The 15515-nt window shown below is 42.1% G+C and overlaps 1 protein-coding gene across 2 annotated transcripts in view; it reads right to left on the bottom strand.

Annotated features, from left to right (window-relative positions):
- rhbdl1 (rhomboid, veinlet-like 1 (Drosophila)) overlaps positions 1–15515 on the bottom strand; it is an 82293-nt gene that overhangs the window by 51299 nt on the left and 15479 nt on the right. The window contains exon 1 of one of the 2 annotated variants that reach the window (XM_088323570.1): positions 9865–10069. The exons of the other annotated variant lie outside the window; for it this stretch is intronic. Coding sequence (XP_088179696.1) covers positions 9865–9903 — 39 coding nt within the window. The 5' untranslated portion in view covers positions 9904–10069. Of the gene's footprint in view, positions 1–9864; positions 10070–15515 lie in introns of those variants that run through there. 2 annotated transcript variants of the gene reach the window in all.

Below are 15515 nucleotides of genomic sequence, written 5' to 3'. Positions count from 1 at the left end.
GTTCAGACCGGTCCCGTCATCATAAAGCTTTTATGTGTGTCCGAGCCAATCACTGCCCAAAATTATTTATGAAATGGATACATTCGCACAAAAACTGTATTTTATTTATCAAATATTCTGAGGGATTTTTTGAGAAAGTCTTTTGTACTGTTCTATTTTGTTTTCGGGTGTGAAAAATTGTGATTTTTCAACTTTTGACCCGCTTTAACCCCTTACAGTTCCTGTCAAATCTGCCTAAAATCCCAATCCAAAACGAACTCCAAGTAAAACGAATGCTGTTCTTGAACCGTTTGTAGAATTTGGACGAAAATAAAATATCACTGCTTCCACACTTTCAGTTCACAAGGTTTTTGTTTTACCTGTAGCAGCAAGATGGCGGACATTTACATGAGCTCCTTGGATTTATGTTCTTGCCACAAGGGGGCCATCAAAGAATATTCAACACCTTTTTATTTTTACCCAAGTGTATCAACTCTTAAAAACACAGTTGACTGCAATCCATTATCCCCCTAACACTGACTAACACACAGAAACAAAAGCGTTTTTTTTTTTTTTTGCAATTAAAACCCTGCAGTTTTCTTAAAATTGCGATTGGCGCCCCCGTAGACACATGATGTTTTTATCAATTGCGACTCAAAAAAGGAAACTCAACATAGAAATCTTTTCTCACTCTATTCGAAGTCGTATTGCTTCTCTTGCTGTTTGGGTCAACATTCAGACGCATCAAAGAGGCAGGTGCGGCTAAAAGTCTGGAAATTATGGTATGTTTTCTATTACCCACTTCTGGCAGCAGGTTTAGTCCTGACCTTGCACACATAAGCCCACACTGAGGGGGGAAATAAGGGGCGGAGGAACCCGAGCAGGCAGCCAATTAGGACTATCAATTAGCAAAATGAGCTACAAGGACACAAATTAGCGAATGGGTCTGGTGGTGGGAAGGGTTGGGGGGGTGCAGAATTTTCCTCCGAGGAAAGCGACTCACTGCAACAAGGTGACAAACTGTAAAGGTTGCCATGGTGACGGCCAGGCCCCCCGTTCCCATCTCCGTCTCGGAATATTGGAGAAGGAAATGAAAGAATACAGATGAATGGAAGAACGCCAAGGATGTGGCGTTCAGGCGTCTGTGGTAAATTCGAGCTTCACGGGGGCGAATGTTAAATCGATTAGAAAATATTGATTTGTGTTTGTTTTAGTATTGTTTTGTATTTAACTTGATCAAATGAAGCCTTTGAGCAGGAAATGATTGTCAATCTTTTGTTTTTTTCTTTCATAATAAAAGCAGGTTTGTTTTTGTTTTGAGGAAAAATTATGAAATATTTAATGAATGGTTCGTGAATCATTTTAGAGTATCACCGAAATGGATTATTTTGAAACTAGATAGTTTTAACCTGAACGTACCATTTTTCATTTTCTTCTAGAAAAATCAGAGTCCAATTTTTTCTCAATTTTTCTGACATACTTGAATCCCTGGCTACTTTATTCTTTGTAGCCTCAATACCTCCGCTGGTTAACACATTTTCCTTAATCCATTATCCCTGATCACATACTGCTGCGAGCAGAGACCAGCAGAGCACATTTTTCTCAGGCCCTGTTGCTTTTTCTGTCGTTCTGGCCACCAAAAAGTAAACAGTAGTCGTGCAGCTGCGATCCATTATCTCTGATTGCCTAATGCTGCAAGCAAAGACAGGTAGAGCACACTTTTGTTTTTTTGTTTTTTGCCATTACAGTGTAACTGCTTTAAACTAATCTCACTAGTGTGGCTGCAATCCATTATCCCCCAATCACATATTTGATGGGAGTGAGGATCAAAAGAGCGATCTTTTGTGGGGCCTGATGGATTTTTAGTCATTACTGTATTTGCGCTGAAAATAGCTGCACTCATGTGTTCGTGATCCATTACCCCCAATCACATATTTGATGCCAGTGGGAGTTGAATAAGCGAACTTCTGTAGGGCCTGATGATTTTTTTTTGCTGTTACTGTATTTTCACTGAAAATAACTGCACTAATGTGTCCATTATCCATTACCCCAATCACATATTTGATGCGAGTGGGAATCGAAAAGGCGAACTTCTGTGGGGCCTGATGATTTTTTTTTTTTGCTGTTACTGTATTTCCACTGAAAATAACTGCACTCATGCGTCCGCGATCCATTATCCCCAAACCCATATTGCTGCGGGCGGGGACTGCCAGAGGAGACTTATGTCAGAGGGTGTGCTGGCCCAGTTTAAATAAAATGCAAATTTGTGGTTGTGATCCGTTATCTCGGTCAACTATTGCTTAGGGAGGCAGCAAATGTCTTTTTTTTTTTCAGTTCAGGCCGCTGAAGTATGCCACTGTGGCCCTCTAAAATGAACTGCACTCTTTCGCCTGCGAGCCATTATCCACAGTCGACTGTTGCAGAGAGCAGGGAATCAAATTTGTGCCCTGCGTGGCAGCTCTTTTTTTCCCCGTTTTTTCCCTGTCTAAAATTGACAGCACCCTGCCACTAAGATCCATTATCCCCAGTCAACTATTGATGTGAGTGGGGGCTGTTAAAAATGGGAAGGGTACTGTGGATTTTTGCATAACTTGGGGGGTTCTGATCCCAAATTACTGCAATAAATGAGGGATTCCAATAGCAACTACATTATTGTTCATTTAAACTGACATTCCGTTTCAGAAAAGAGATTAAATCATTTTGAGTTAACCGGATTCATCGATTAATCGACAACAACAACCGATTAATTGATTCGTAAAATAGCCGCTTGCCGCAATGGGACTAAACGAGCAAACATAGTCATTCTCAAAAATTGGTCGAAAAAGAAAAACAGGATCACAGTTGTATATATGCAATAAACACATATATTATTTTCAAAATAAAACGTCGCCCCTGAGCGCCAGACTTTGCCCCCACAGTCGATTCGTTTTTTTACGACTGCGTGGGAAGAGCTCAACAAAATAAAATTGGAAGGAAGAGTACACTGCTGACTGCGGATGAAAAGACCTGGCTCCTCCAGAGAGCCCGTATACTTCCAGTCGTCCAGAACACAAGTCATTTTACGGGCGTTTTGATGGGACGACCCTACAAAATAAAAGTCACTGTCATTCCGGTGAAAAGATTTCTCTCTGAAAAATGGGTTTGAGACTGTAGCGCTTAAGGCTATACGGTGAAATCGCTGGCCTGGAAATAAAAATGAGGTCTGCAAAGGAAAAAGCGATTCATCTGTCGAATAATCAGTCGATTAATCGGTCGATTAATCTCTGGATTAACTTGACACGTTTTGATCTGAATTCGTGAAGTCTAACACAAGAAATAATTCAATGTATCATTGGAGAAAACAAATTTATGATCGTTAAAAATTTCAATCCGGTCCAGGCCTCTGAAGCGTACCATTGAGGCACACCTAGAACGAACTGCACTGTTTTGGCTGCAAACCGTTATCCCCAGTCAACTATTGCTAAGAGCTGTGGCAGGGAGAGCAAATTTGTGTCAAGCGTGGCAGCTCTTTTTTTCAGTTATTTCCGCATAAAATGAACAGCAACTGTGAGGCTGTGATCCATTATCAGTCTTCGACATTTGCTAAGAGCAGAGGCCGGCAAAAAGGTTTTTTTCCTGGTGCAGGCCACTGAAATGAACTGCACTGTTTTGGCTGAAAACCGTTATCCCCAGTCAACTATAGCTGAGAGCTGGGCCCGAGAGAGCATATTTGTGTCATGCGTGGCTCTTTCTTTCCATTATTCCCACCTAAAATTAAAAGCTAACGTGTGGCCGTGATTCATGAGGGGCCAGCAAAAATATATTTTTCCCAGTTCAGGCCCCTCAAGCCAGCCTAAAATGAACTGTACAGTTTTAGCTGCAATTCATTATCCTCAGTCAACTATTGCTTAGAGCTGGGGCCAAGAAAGCAAATTCGTGTCATGTGTGGCGGCTCTTTTTTTCTGTTATTTCTGCCTAAAATGAACTGCATTGTTTTGGCTACAATCCATTATCCCCAGTCAACTATTGCTGAGAACTGGGGCCGAAAGAGCAAATTTGTGCCATGCGTGGCTTTTTTTTTCACATTATTTCCGCCTGAAATTAAAAGCTAACGCGTGGCCCTGATTCATTAGAGGCCAGCAAAAAGTTTTTTTTTCTGGTGCAGCTACTAAAGCGTGCCATAGTAGCACGGCTTAAATGAACTGCACTGTTTTGATTGCATTCCATTATCCCCAGTCAACTATTGCTGAGAGCTGGGGCCGAGAGAGCAAATTTGTGCCATGCGTGGAGGCTCTTTATTCCGTTATTTCCGCCTAAAATGGACAGCTAACGGGTGGCCTTTATCCATTATCCCCAGTCGATTATTGTTGAGAGCAGGGGCAGGCAAAAAGATTTTCTTTCTGGTGCAGGTCACTGAAACGTTCCATTGTGGCACGCCTAAAACAAACTTCACTCTTTTGGCTGCAAACCATTACTCCCAGTCAACTATAGCTGAGAGCTGGGGCTGAGAAAGCAAATTTGTGTGGCGACTTTTTTTCGTTATTTCCGTTTGAAATTGACAGCTAATGCGTGTCCTTGATCCATTATCCCCAGTTGATTATTGCTGAGAGCAGGGGCCGGTAAAAAGATTTTCTTTCTGGTGCAGGCAACTGAAACGTGCCATTGTGGCACACCTAAACGAACTGCACTGTTTCGGCTGCAAACCATTATTCCAAGTCACCTATTTCTGAGAGATGGGGCAGAGAGAGCAAATTTTTTTCATGCATGGCTACTCTTTTTTTCCTGGCTAACGTGCGGCCGTGATCAATTATCCCCGGTCGACTTTTGCTACGAGGCGCTATATTGGAGGGGGAGGGGCGTTTTCATGAATTTTTTGCATATTGCCGGGTGGTGTTCTGGTCCTCAATAACTGAATTATTAGCAATCACTGAATTATTGTTCACTTCCTGCAGATTTCCTCATTTAAATCCGATTTTCGATGCTCTTTGTGGTTTATCAAGACAAATCCGCACTTTGATGTCTATTTGAACTCAATGTAGTCAGTTTCATCTAATGCGCAATCTTTAATTCTCTATGTTGCAAAGTTTACTTTGACATTCGTCTTAAGTGTATCAACACGCGGCTTGACATCTCTTATTTTGAAGTTTCCCGCTGTGTGGCATTCACAGACACAAAGCACTTTGTGCTGATAAAACATCCAAATGGCCTCCAAAAGCCGATAAATTCCACATCCGCCAAAAGAAATCCATCACATCTGCCACTCCCGTCAATCCCCCGACCCCCTTTTTTGTGGCTCCTCGACCGAAAAGGGAGACGTGAGGAAATGCTTTTGACGCGGGCGATTCCGATTCCATTTTCCGCCGCTTAAACGCCTCGTAGGGAGTCGTTTAAATGCTGCTCAATGCAAATTAGCGTTGGAGGATGATAAAAGGGGAGCAGCTTGGGAGAGCCTCGTTCTTTTTGGCTTGACATAAATGTGTCAAAATAAAATTTGAAGTACTCATCGCACAACGGGTAGAGGTGATACTTTTGCGCTTTCAGACGCTCTGCCCCCCGGCTCTGGAACTCGTTGCCGCTTGACCTCCGGAATTTCCACTTTCGAATCCGAACTCAAAACTCTTCAGACTTGCCTTTTAATGATCATCTGCCTCACATGGCGCCCCCTTTTTTAACTCCACTGCGTTTTTTGAAGTAGAATATTTTCTTATTATTACTATTATTATAATTAAATCACAAATTACTGGATAGTGAGTTAGTGATCATTTCGGACTTATTATTATTTTACAATACATCAGTTTTCTGATTTTCTGATTTGATTTACTTCAAATCAGTATGTTTAATATCATTAATTAATGTATTCCACAGCGGTAATTTCACCTCAAGATCTATTTAAGAAAACCGAGGAAAATTAAAACATGATTAGTTTATCTAAATAATAAAAAAGGCAGAAGAATCGACTATTTTTGCACTGCTACTCACTAGATTTTCAATAGCAAATCGTGGAGAATACCAGAACAGATACAGGACCCAAGCGCGTGACGTTTTCACACAAGCCTTTTATTTTACGGGAAATGGGGAGACAGGATAACGGATCATGATATCGAAAATTAACAGGAGAAACTAGACGGGAACGAAAACTGGAGAAAATAATAAACAGGAGAGAAAACAGACGGAAACTAAACTGGAACCCGAAATTAAACAGGACAACATAAACGGGAACAATACCGGATTGGGCGCCATGGCAACCATGACAAATACTACGGGACTTCTAAACTTACTATGTCCCTAGGAGGGCTCCATAGAATACTGTTAAAGTAAAAAGTGGGGTACGGAGTTTGAAATGTCTTGAAAAAGTCTCAAATTAAATATTTTAAGTACGTCTTCACAATTGCTAACTAAGCTCAAAGAGCTTTTACATATATTTTCCCACCGCACCTATTTGCTATTATCTCACTTTTGTCCTCTGTGTTCCGGTTACAGAGCGTATTACACCGAAGGAAAGGATGGAGGGATAGAGTGAAGGAGACAGATTTCACGCGTGTGCTTGAGGGTTTCGTTCATTCTAGGATGAAAATGGTGAAAGTAAGAAAAGGACTGCTTTCAATACAGTCCAAATGCCCACACAAACGCCCCCCACAAAAAAGCATGCGTAACAAAAGGAGCTTGACAGAAGCTGCAATGATGATTTCGGCCAGAAGATGGCGTCAGTTGACAGATTGGCTTTCCGTCTATTTAAGCTCAGTGCTCTCAGTCTTTTTTTGTCAGACCGTCAACGAACCTCTGCCCCGCAAGACGTGGGTTTTGACTCGGTCCTGTTTCCTGTTGGTATTTCCTGTCCGGTATTGTTCCCGTTTATTTTGTCCTGTTCAATATTGGTTTCCAGTTTCGTTCCCGTCTAGTTTGTCCTATTTAATTTCGATATCCTGTTTTGGTATCAATTCTGTCTGTCCCGTTGTTTATTATCAGTTTCCAGTTTTGTTCCCGTCTAGTTTGTCCTGTTTATTTTCGATGTCCTGTTCCGATATAAACCCTTTCTGCCCCGTCCTGTCCAGTATCGACCCCATCTGTCTGATATCTGCTCAGGCAATTAGTATCGATCTCGTCAGCCTCTTTCTATCATTCCACGCCAGACTGCTGCCTAACGTGCATGACTCCCCATTTCCCGTAGAATAAAAGGCTTGTGTGAGAAACGTCACGCATTTGGGTCCTGATCCTGTTCTGGTTCCTGACATTATGATGATGTCTGACCGCGCAATTTCAACAGCAAAAGCAGACGTCATTGGATCAGTTTTTCAAGAAACATAATGCCAAAAACACTGATGAGGACCAGTCTAATTTTAATACTTGTTTATTTCATGTTCTGATGCTCTTTCATGATTTATTAGAAATATATATATACTTTTGTGGGGCTTGGAACGGAATAGCGCATTTATATTCAAAAGGTGTCCCTACTTACAAATTTTTCAGGTTACAAATCTACTCCCATAACAAATTAAACTCAAAAGTAGAGGTGCCACTTTATATATTTCCCTTCCTTATAAGGCTTATATAAAGTTTTTTGCGACTCCAAGTACAAGTTTTGAGTTTTTTGGGGTCCGATATGGCTCTTTCAACATTTTGGTGTTCCGACCATAAATGTACGAAAAAAATTCACGAAGAAGAAAAAGGGGCGTGGCTACAAACCCCCAAGTCCTTCTGATGATTGACTCCTCGCCATTCCTCAAGTGCTTTTCCCAGCCAATGACTCAGAAACGTGACCACAAGCTTCCTCTTACTCAGCTTGCTACAAACACACATTCACAAAACAAAACAACAACAAGGAAATACACGATGCCACAGACAAGCCCCGCCTCCCTGAGCTTATTTATGAGGGTTGTCAGTGATTCGCCATTCAACTTTGACCCCCGGCGGCGAAAATCAGTCCTTCAATCGAAACTGATTTAAAATCGCAGGTTAAAACGATTGGACGAAAAGAAATCAATGGAGGCTTATCCTGATGTTCTTCACTTCCAGTCTCCACACACTGTCCCTTTAATTCTAAACGTCAATGGCACTCAACCGGCTTGGTGAAGGAAAATTATAGTCGTGTCATGCTTGTTTATGACGCTCTTAATCACAAGGAGTCTCAAAGGGTTGCACTGACTAAAGACTATTATGACACCATCCCCTGATCTAAAACCTACATAACGGTGAGGGAAAACTCAAAAGGTCACAAACTGTTTAGCTGCCTATCTGAAAATGGATGATACAACACAGTGACAAAAGGAAAATCACTAAGGATGATGAACTTGCCAAAAACAATTAAAAACCATAATATTCTGAATATCATGCTTCAAGTTTTAAGGGCCCGATGTTTCCCGTGATGTGATCACATGATTTCGGTCCACACACTCTCAATCGCTGGATAGAGGAAGCAACACGAGGAAGTGTGGGCTCCTTGATGTGAGCACAAAGATCTGATCAAAGACATTCCTGCCATGTCGTGGTGATTTATCATACTGAAATCATTCCCAGAGGCTTGATACATACTGATCAACAGCGCCAAAGCCTTTAGAATATATTTTGGGGTATGTTATGGCAGTCAGAGACAATGCTTCTAAATCAAGGGTGTCAAACAGGCGCCCCGTGGGCCGGATCAGGCCCGCGAAGGGATTGAATCCTGCCCGCGAGACAACATTTGAAGAAGCACAAGAGAAAAACGAGCTGCAGGTTGAAAAATGTCCATTTGATGTTGCCAAAGCCAGGTGCCTCTCACAAAGACACTGTACTTGTCTCTCTCTCGCTCTCTGTTTCTCTGTCTCTCTTCCTCCCTTTTTCTCTCACTCTCTATCTCTCTTTCACTGTCTCTCTTCCTCCCTTTTTCTCTCACTCTCTATCTCTCTTTTACTCTCTCTGTTTTTCCTTTTTTTCCTTTTCTCTCTATTTTCTCTCTTTCTTTCTCTCTTTGGCTTTCTCCTTCCCTCTTTCTTTCCTTCTCTTTTCTCTTTGTATTTCTTTCTTTCTTTCTTTCTTTCCCCCTCTCTCACTATTTCTCTTATCTTCTTTGTTTCTCATGAGCTCTCTATCTCTCTCTCTCTTGGCTTCTCTCTCTTTCTCTCTCTCTTTCTCCCTTTCTCTCTTTCTTTGTCCGACCCTCTCTACTTTTCTCTCCCTCTCTTTCTCTTATTTTTTTGTCTTTTTCATTCTCTCTAATCTACTAGTCCGGCCCCTGACAGAATGTTTGTTCGATCGTGTGGCCCCCCGAGTTCAAATGAGTTTGACACCCCTGTTCTAAAACATATGTTATGGCACTGAATGAGTTAAAGAGGGGGGGCTTAAACTAGCACCCCGAGGGCCGCAATTGGCACTCCAGGTGGGGATCCGAGACCCCTGTTCTCGTTGATTTGGGTTGTCAGCGATGTAACACTCAACTTTGACCCCCGGGAACCGAAATCCATTTTGAACTGCTGTCCATCAAATGTGATTCGAGATCGGTTGTTGAATAAACCCGAAATCGGGTCCAAAAAGAATTTGATTGGTTAGAAAAAACAATGGAGGCTACCCCCCGCCCCCAAATCACCCTGGGAGCCAATGACATCCGGGGATAATTGAAAATGACATTTGATTGGAGTAACCTGGCTCAAAGTGCTATAAATCCAGTCGTTTTTTCAACACCCTCACCCGATCCTCTGCACCCATTCATCGTAAGGAGACGTTGACGCCCCCCCAGCGCCCCCCCAACGCCCCTCTCTCCCCACTATCTGACCTCGCAACGTATGCACCCACATGGCTCCATGATATCGCTCATTCCGCAGAATCCCCTCCGCCCCCCGCCCCCCATTTTTCGGAGGGATCAGCTCTCCATCCCTAACATCCATCCGCCTCCAGCAAAGCCCGTCACCATGGCAACCGCATCCGCCAGCTTACCTGCTCTTGTATGAGCTGATAAAAAGAGCTTCTATCCATATACTGGCCAGGGTGGTGAGAGGAGCCGCCGAGGACAAGGGCATAAGGAAGAAGAGACGACAGTGAAGAAGAAAGGAGGAGAAGAAGAAAAGAAAGACGGGAAAGAAAAATGGAATTCCCGTTTCTTTTTTCGGAGCGCGTGCAAACGTAAATCTCCTTCAGTCTCCCATCCGTTCGTTCGACGGACGCGCACGGAGGGAAACGCGCACGCGCACCTTCGTCACTTGCATACTAATGAGGCAGGGGGAGGGAGGTGGCCTGGATCCACCAATGGGGAAGGGGGAAGGGGGCGGAGCCCACTGCGGATTTACTACTGACGGACGCCCGCCGCCTTGCACACACACGGACAGTTTTTTTTTTTTTTTTTTTTTTTTTCAAGAGATGGATGCTGCCATTAACAGGCGTTAACGCACGCTAATTATCATCACTGAAATCATAAAAAAGGCACACAGGAGCATTTTTTGGATAGCGATATTTAGAAGCTCAAAACGAGAGGGGAAAAAATATCCTTCACTATAATTATGTTTTGTAGCAGTGGTCAGCAACCACAGTCTGTAAAATGGTACGAGGCCGCAAAGAATTGTTGGAAAATTCTCTTATTTTTTGCTTACACCGTATATAAAGCACATTTTTTGACCCACTAAAGAACTTAAAGGGACAGTGTGTAAAATTTGACCACTTGTATTGCGTGGGGAAATCAAAAACGAGGGAAAATACAAACTAAGGAGACTCAAAGTCACCAAATATCACAGTGTTTCCTTCCTTTTTTGTGCATTTGGCCGGCCTTTGTGAATGGGAGAGAAAAAAATGAAAAAAAGAAGAAAAAGAAAATAGAAAATGTCAGGGAAAACAGAAAAAAATTGAAAAAAGAAGAAGGAAATGAAAGGAGACAGAAAAGAAACAAAAAAGATAGGTAATCAAAGGGAAAGAATAGAGAAGAAAAAGAAGAAAATATAAATGGCAAAAAGAATAAAAAAAATACAAAATAAAATAAAAATGAATAAAATGAATAAAAATTATAAATAAAAAAAATTGGAAAAAAGTAAAAAAGAAAAAAACCTCGAAAGTAAACAGAAGAAAAACAATGAAAAAAACAATTCTATCAGCTCCCTCATCTGATATTAAATAAATACAAATGTCTCCACCTACAAGTATTCACATTTGTATGATAGTTCATGCATTTTTGTTTAGGATTCAAATCAATATTGTTTTCTTTCAAATGAATGTTTTTTCACCACTAGGAGGCGCTAAATGACACACTGTCCCTTCATAGTTTGGGTGCATGAGTTATATTTAAGCAATGATTGATCTGTTGAAAAATTCTGCTGACCACGCTTGCATAACATCAGAATCAACATAAATCGAACCCAAAGCGTAGCAGGGCGAGCACAACATCTAATTCCCAAGGGATATAGATTGTAGATGACTTAGGAAAAGGCATTCTATTTGATTTCAACACACTATTTGTACTGGGGGGCCATGGTTAAAATCAGTTTATGACCTTGTAAACAAAGAACAGAATCATGTGCATGGATCCCTTGACCACGAGGGTCGTCGGGCTCCACATCCTGTGGTGTGTCTTGGACAAGCACAGCCTGGTGGCGCCCATGCCTCTCCTGGCCAACAAATGTTTCCACCCGCTCTAGAACCGGGGACCTTTCGCGTGTTAGGTAATACTGGGTGGGTGAGTTGGTATATCCATTAACCACTAGGGTCGTCGGAGCACCATTCCATGTGGTGTGTCTTGGGCAAGTACAGCCTGGTGGCACCCATCCCTCTCTCTTTTTACACACTCTCTAAATCTTTCTCTCTCAATCTCTCTCTCTTTTTTACACACTCTCCCCCTCTCTCTCTAGATCTCTCTCTCTCTCTCTATGTATATATAGATTTCTCTCTCTCACACTCTTTCACAATCTCTCTCTCTCACACACTCTTTTTTTACACACTCTAGATATCTCTCAATCTCTCTCTCCCTCTCTCTTTTTACACTCTCTCTAGATTTCTCTCTCTTCATCTCTCTCTAGATTTCTCTCTTACTCTCTGTAGATTTCTCTCTCACTCTCTATATATATCTCTCTCTCTAGATTTCTCTTTTCCTTCGCTTTTTGCACACTCTCTAGATTTCTCTCTCTCTCTCTCTTTTTGAACACTCTCTGGATTTCTCTCTCACTCCATCTCTCTGTAGATTTCTCTCTCACTCTCTCTATATCTCTCTCTCTCTAGATTTCGCTTTTCCTTGGCTTTTTGCACACTCTCTAGATTTCTCTCTCTCTCTCTCTTTTTGAACACTCTCTAGATTTCTCTCTCACTCCATCTCTCTCTAGATTTCTCTCTCACTCTCTCTAGATCTCCCTCTCTCTAGATTTCTATCTCTCCCTCGCTTTTTACACACTCACTAGATTTCTCTCTCTCTCTCCCTCTCTCTTTTCGAACACTCTCTAGATTTCTCTCTCACGCTCACTCTTTCATAATCTTCTCCCTCACACTCTGGTACACTCTCTAGATCTCTCTCTCTTTTACACACTCTCTAAATTTCTTTCTCCCTTTTTCTTTTTACACACTCTCTAGATTTCTCTCGCTCTCTTTCACTCTCACTCTCTTTCACAATCTCTTTTACAATCTCTCTCTCACACTCTTGTTTTACACACTCCCTCGATCTCTCCCTTTTTTACACACTCTAGATTTCTCTCTCTCTCCCCTCCTCTCTTTTTCCATACTCTAGATTTCTTTCACTCCCTCTCTCTCTAGATTTCTTTCTCTCTATTTCACAATTTCTCTCTCACACTCTGTTTTACACACTCTAGATCTCTCCCTCTCAATCTCTCTTTTTTACACACTCTCTAGATTTCTCTCTCCCTTTCTCTTTTTACACACTCTAGATTTCTCTCTCTCTCTGCCTCTACACACTCTCTAGATTTCTCTCACGCTCTCTCTCCCTCTCTCTTTTTACACACTCTAGACTTCTCTCTCTCTCTAGATATCTCTCTCGACTTATATATATATATATATATATATATATATATATATATATAAATAAAAAGGATTTTAACAACAACCAGGGCCTCGAATTTCGCATCACCATCACCCATAAGATGGGTGTCAAGTTGGATTCGCGCTATATTCCCTCCATATTCTTCATCCTCTCCGCGTTACCCACATGCACACGCAGCAGACGACAAGGCACTCTAACAGAGCATCCACAGGAAAGTTCACCAAATCTTCAAGCCATAATAAACAAGCCCATAACGGGCAGTCCGCACCGACGTCCTACTCCAGAGCCCTCAGGGACCCTCCCCCCCGGAGCGAAATCGGACGTAAATCCCGAATCGTAAAACAAGGGAGGCCCAGAAGGTGGCGTTGACACCCTGGTGACACCCGCCCAGATTACCATGATGAAGTATTTCTCGCTCTCTCGGCGGGGTCTTTGAGAATTTACCGCCGACGGGCCGAGTCTCGGTGATAAACGCAAAGCTCCGCTTTTAGAGGGACCCTATCGCTTCGCTGTTTTTCTATTTCATATTCCGTAATTGTGGGAAATGTGATTACAGTAATGTGTCCTGCGGTGGAGACCGTTTGAATTCCAGCCAATGAGAAGGCTTTGACTCAGTTACAGCATAACATACCTGTCAACCGGTACGTTTTTGCCGTCCAAAGTACGTCTATTATGCATTTTAGGCGTGTACCACGTACGAGAAAATCTGTACGAAAAAACGCAAATTTGTCAATGATGGGTACCATCCGGTATACACCGACTATCACCAAACGGCGAATCTATCAAGTCAAACAAGTTCGCCGCAGTAGCCTCTATCTCTGTATCGTTTTTTTTTTTTTGTTGCAAACGAAGCCAGCGGTTTGATGCTACTGTGCGCATGCGTCTGCCGCCCCAGATTTCATGTGGTAGTTATGTAGTGAAAGAAAGTCCATCTCTTTTTAGAGAACCGGCTTTTTCGGCTCAACTCATTCGAGAGAGCCGGCTCTCAAACGGCTCACTTGCTTTGAAAAATTATATTACGAATGATTATGTTGTATAAAGAAGTTAAGAAAAAAAGGAATTATAAAAGGAGAACATGAAAAAAGACAGGTTTGGGTTATCCCTTTAATCAGAGTGCGTAGAGGGAGAGAGAGAGCAAAAGAAATGAAAAAAGAAAGAGATTGAAAGGAGAGATCACAGGAGAGAAAAAAAGAAAGAAAATAAGAGACAGAGAGAAGAGAGTGATAAAGTGAAAAAGAAAGAGAAAAAATTGTTAAAAAGAAGAGAAACAGAGAAACGTAGAAACAGGGAGCTCTATAGAAATAGATAAATAGAGAAAAAAGAGAAACCGAGAGTCAGAAAGAGAGACAGAGAGAGAGAGAGAAAAGACAGTGAAACAGAGAGAAACAGAAAGAGAGAGAGGGAGAGAAAGAAATAAAGCACCAGTTGCTTGGCGAGTGACACCTTGCTTTGTCAACATTAAATGGACATATTTCATACTGCCGCTGCTTTTTCTCTTGTTCTCCTCTGTGTGTTGTTTCGGGGGCCTAAACAAAATCCATGGTGGGCCTGATCCGGCCCGCGGGCCGCATGTTTGACACCCGTGCACTAGGGGGATATGGCTTCGGTATATAGAAATTTCAATCTTCAAACAAGAGCACCAAATAGTCTCCATAAGTGTGTGGGCTGCCTCGATTTAACTTACTGTATATCCCCTGTCTGCTCAAACAAAACAGTAGTTTAGTCGCTGTGTGGGAGACTGTAGACTGTAGAGGCTAATGAGGCCTTACAGCAGGGGTGTCAAACTCATTTTAACTCAGGGGCCACACGATAGAACAAACATTCTGTCGAGGGCCGGACTAGTAGATTAAAGAGAAAGAAAAAGAGAGAGAAAGAAATAAGAGGAAGAGAAGAGCAGAAAAGAGAGCAGATGGGACAAAGAAAGAGAGAGAGGGAGAGAGCGTGAGAAACAAAAGAGATAAAAAGAGAAGTCGTGAGAGAGGGGAAAGAAAGGGAGCGGAAGAAAGAAATCCAAAGAGAAATAGAAAGACAGGAGAGAAATGAAAAAAAGAAAGCGCGAAGGGTAGGAAGAGAGAAAGAGAAAAGGATAAAAGGAAGTTAGAGCAAAATAAGTTAAAAAGACACAGAGAGAGAAAGAGACAAAGAGCAACAAAGGAAGAGAAAAAGAGAGACACAGAGTCGGAGAAAAGGGGTGGAAAAGAGGAAGAGAGAGAGAGAGAAAAAGAAATACAAGTACAGTGTCTTTGTTCGAGGCACCTTTATTTGGCAACATCAAGTTGACATATTTCAACCTGCAGCTTGTTTTTCTCTTGCGCTTCTCTGAGTGTTGTCTCGCGGGCCGGATTGAATCCCTGTGCCTTACAGGGAGAAAGAGCGGCAGAAAGTATCAATTAGACCGCCGCCGGCGTTCACTTTTCCTTTCTTGCTTTTACGGCTGCAAGGTACAAAGGCGAAAACAGCGGCTGAGGAAAGAATGCACCAGGAGTTCAACATCTGACTCGTATAACACTCCACGGCGACCAATTTCTTCATGACACCAACGTTCCTATTATCTCTTCTAAGTAGACTTGTTTTCGTTGTATCTTTTTTCACGGGTGGACCCAAATGCAGGGAAAGAAAG

The sequence above is a fragment of the Urocampus carinirostris genome, chromosome 19, assembly GCF_059441175.1.
Source record: "Urocampus carinirostris isolate Australia breed hairy pipefish chromosome 19, RoL_Ucar_1.0, whole genome shotgun sequence".
In the NCBI taxonomy this organism is placed as follows: Eukaryota; Metazoa; Chordata; class Actinopteri; order Syngnathiformes; family Syngnathidae; genus Urocampus; species Urocampus carinirostris.
This window is presented reverse-complemented; position numbering and strand designations above follow the sequence as displayed.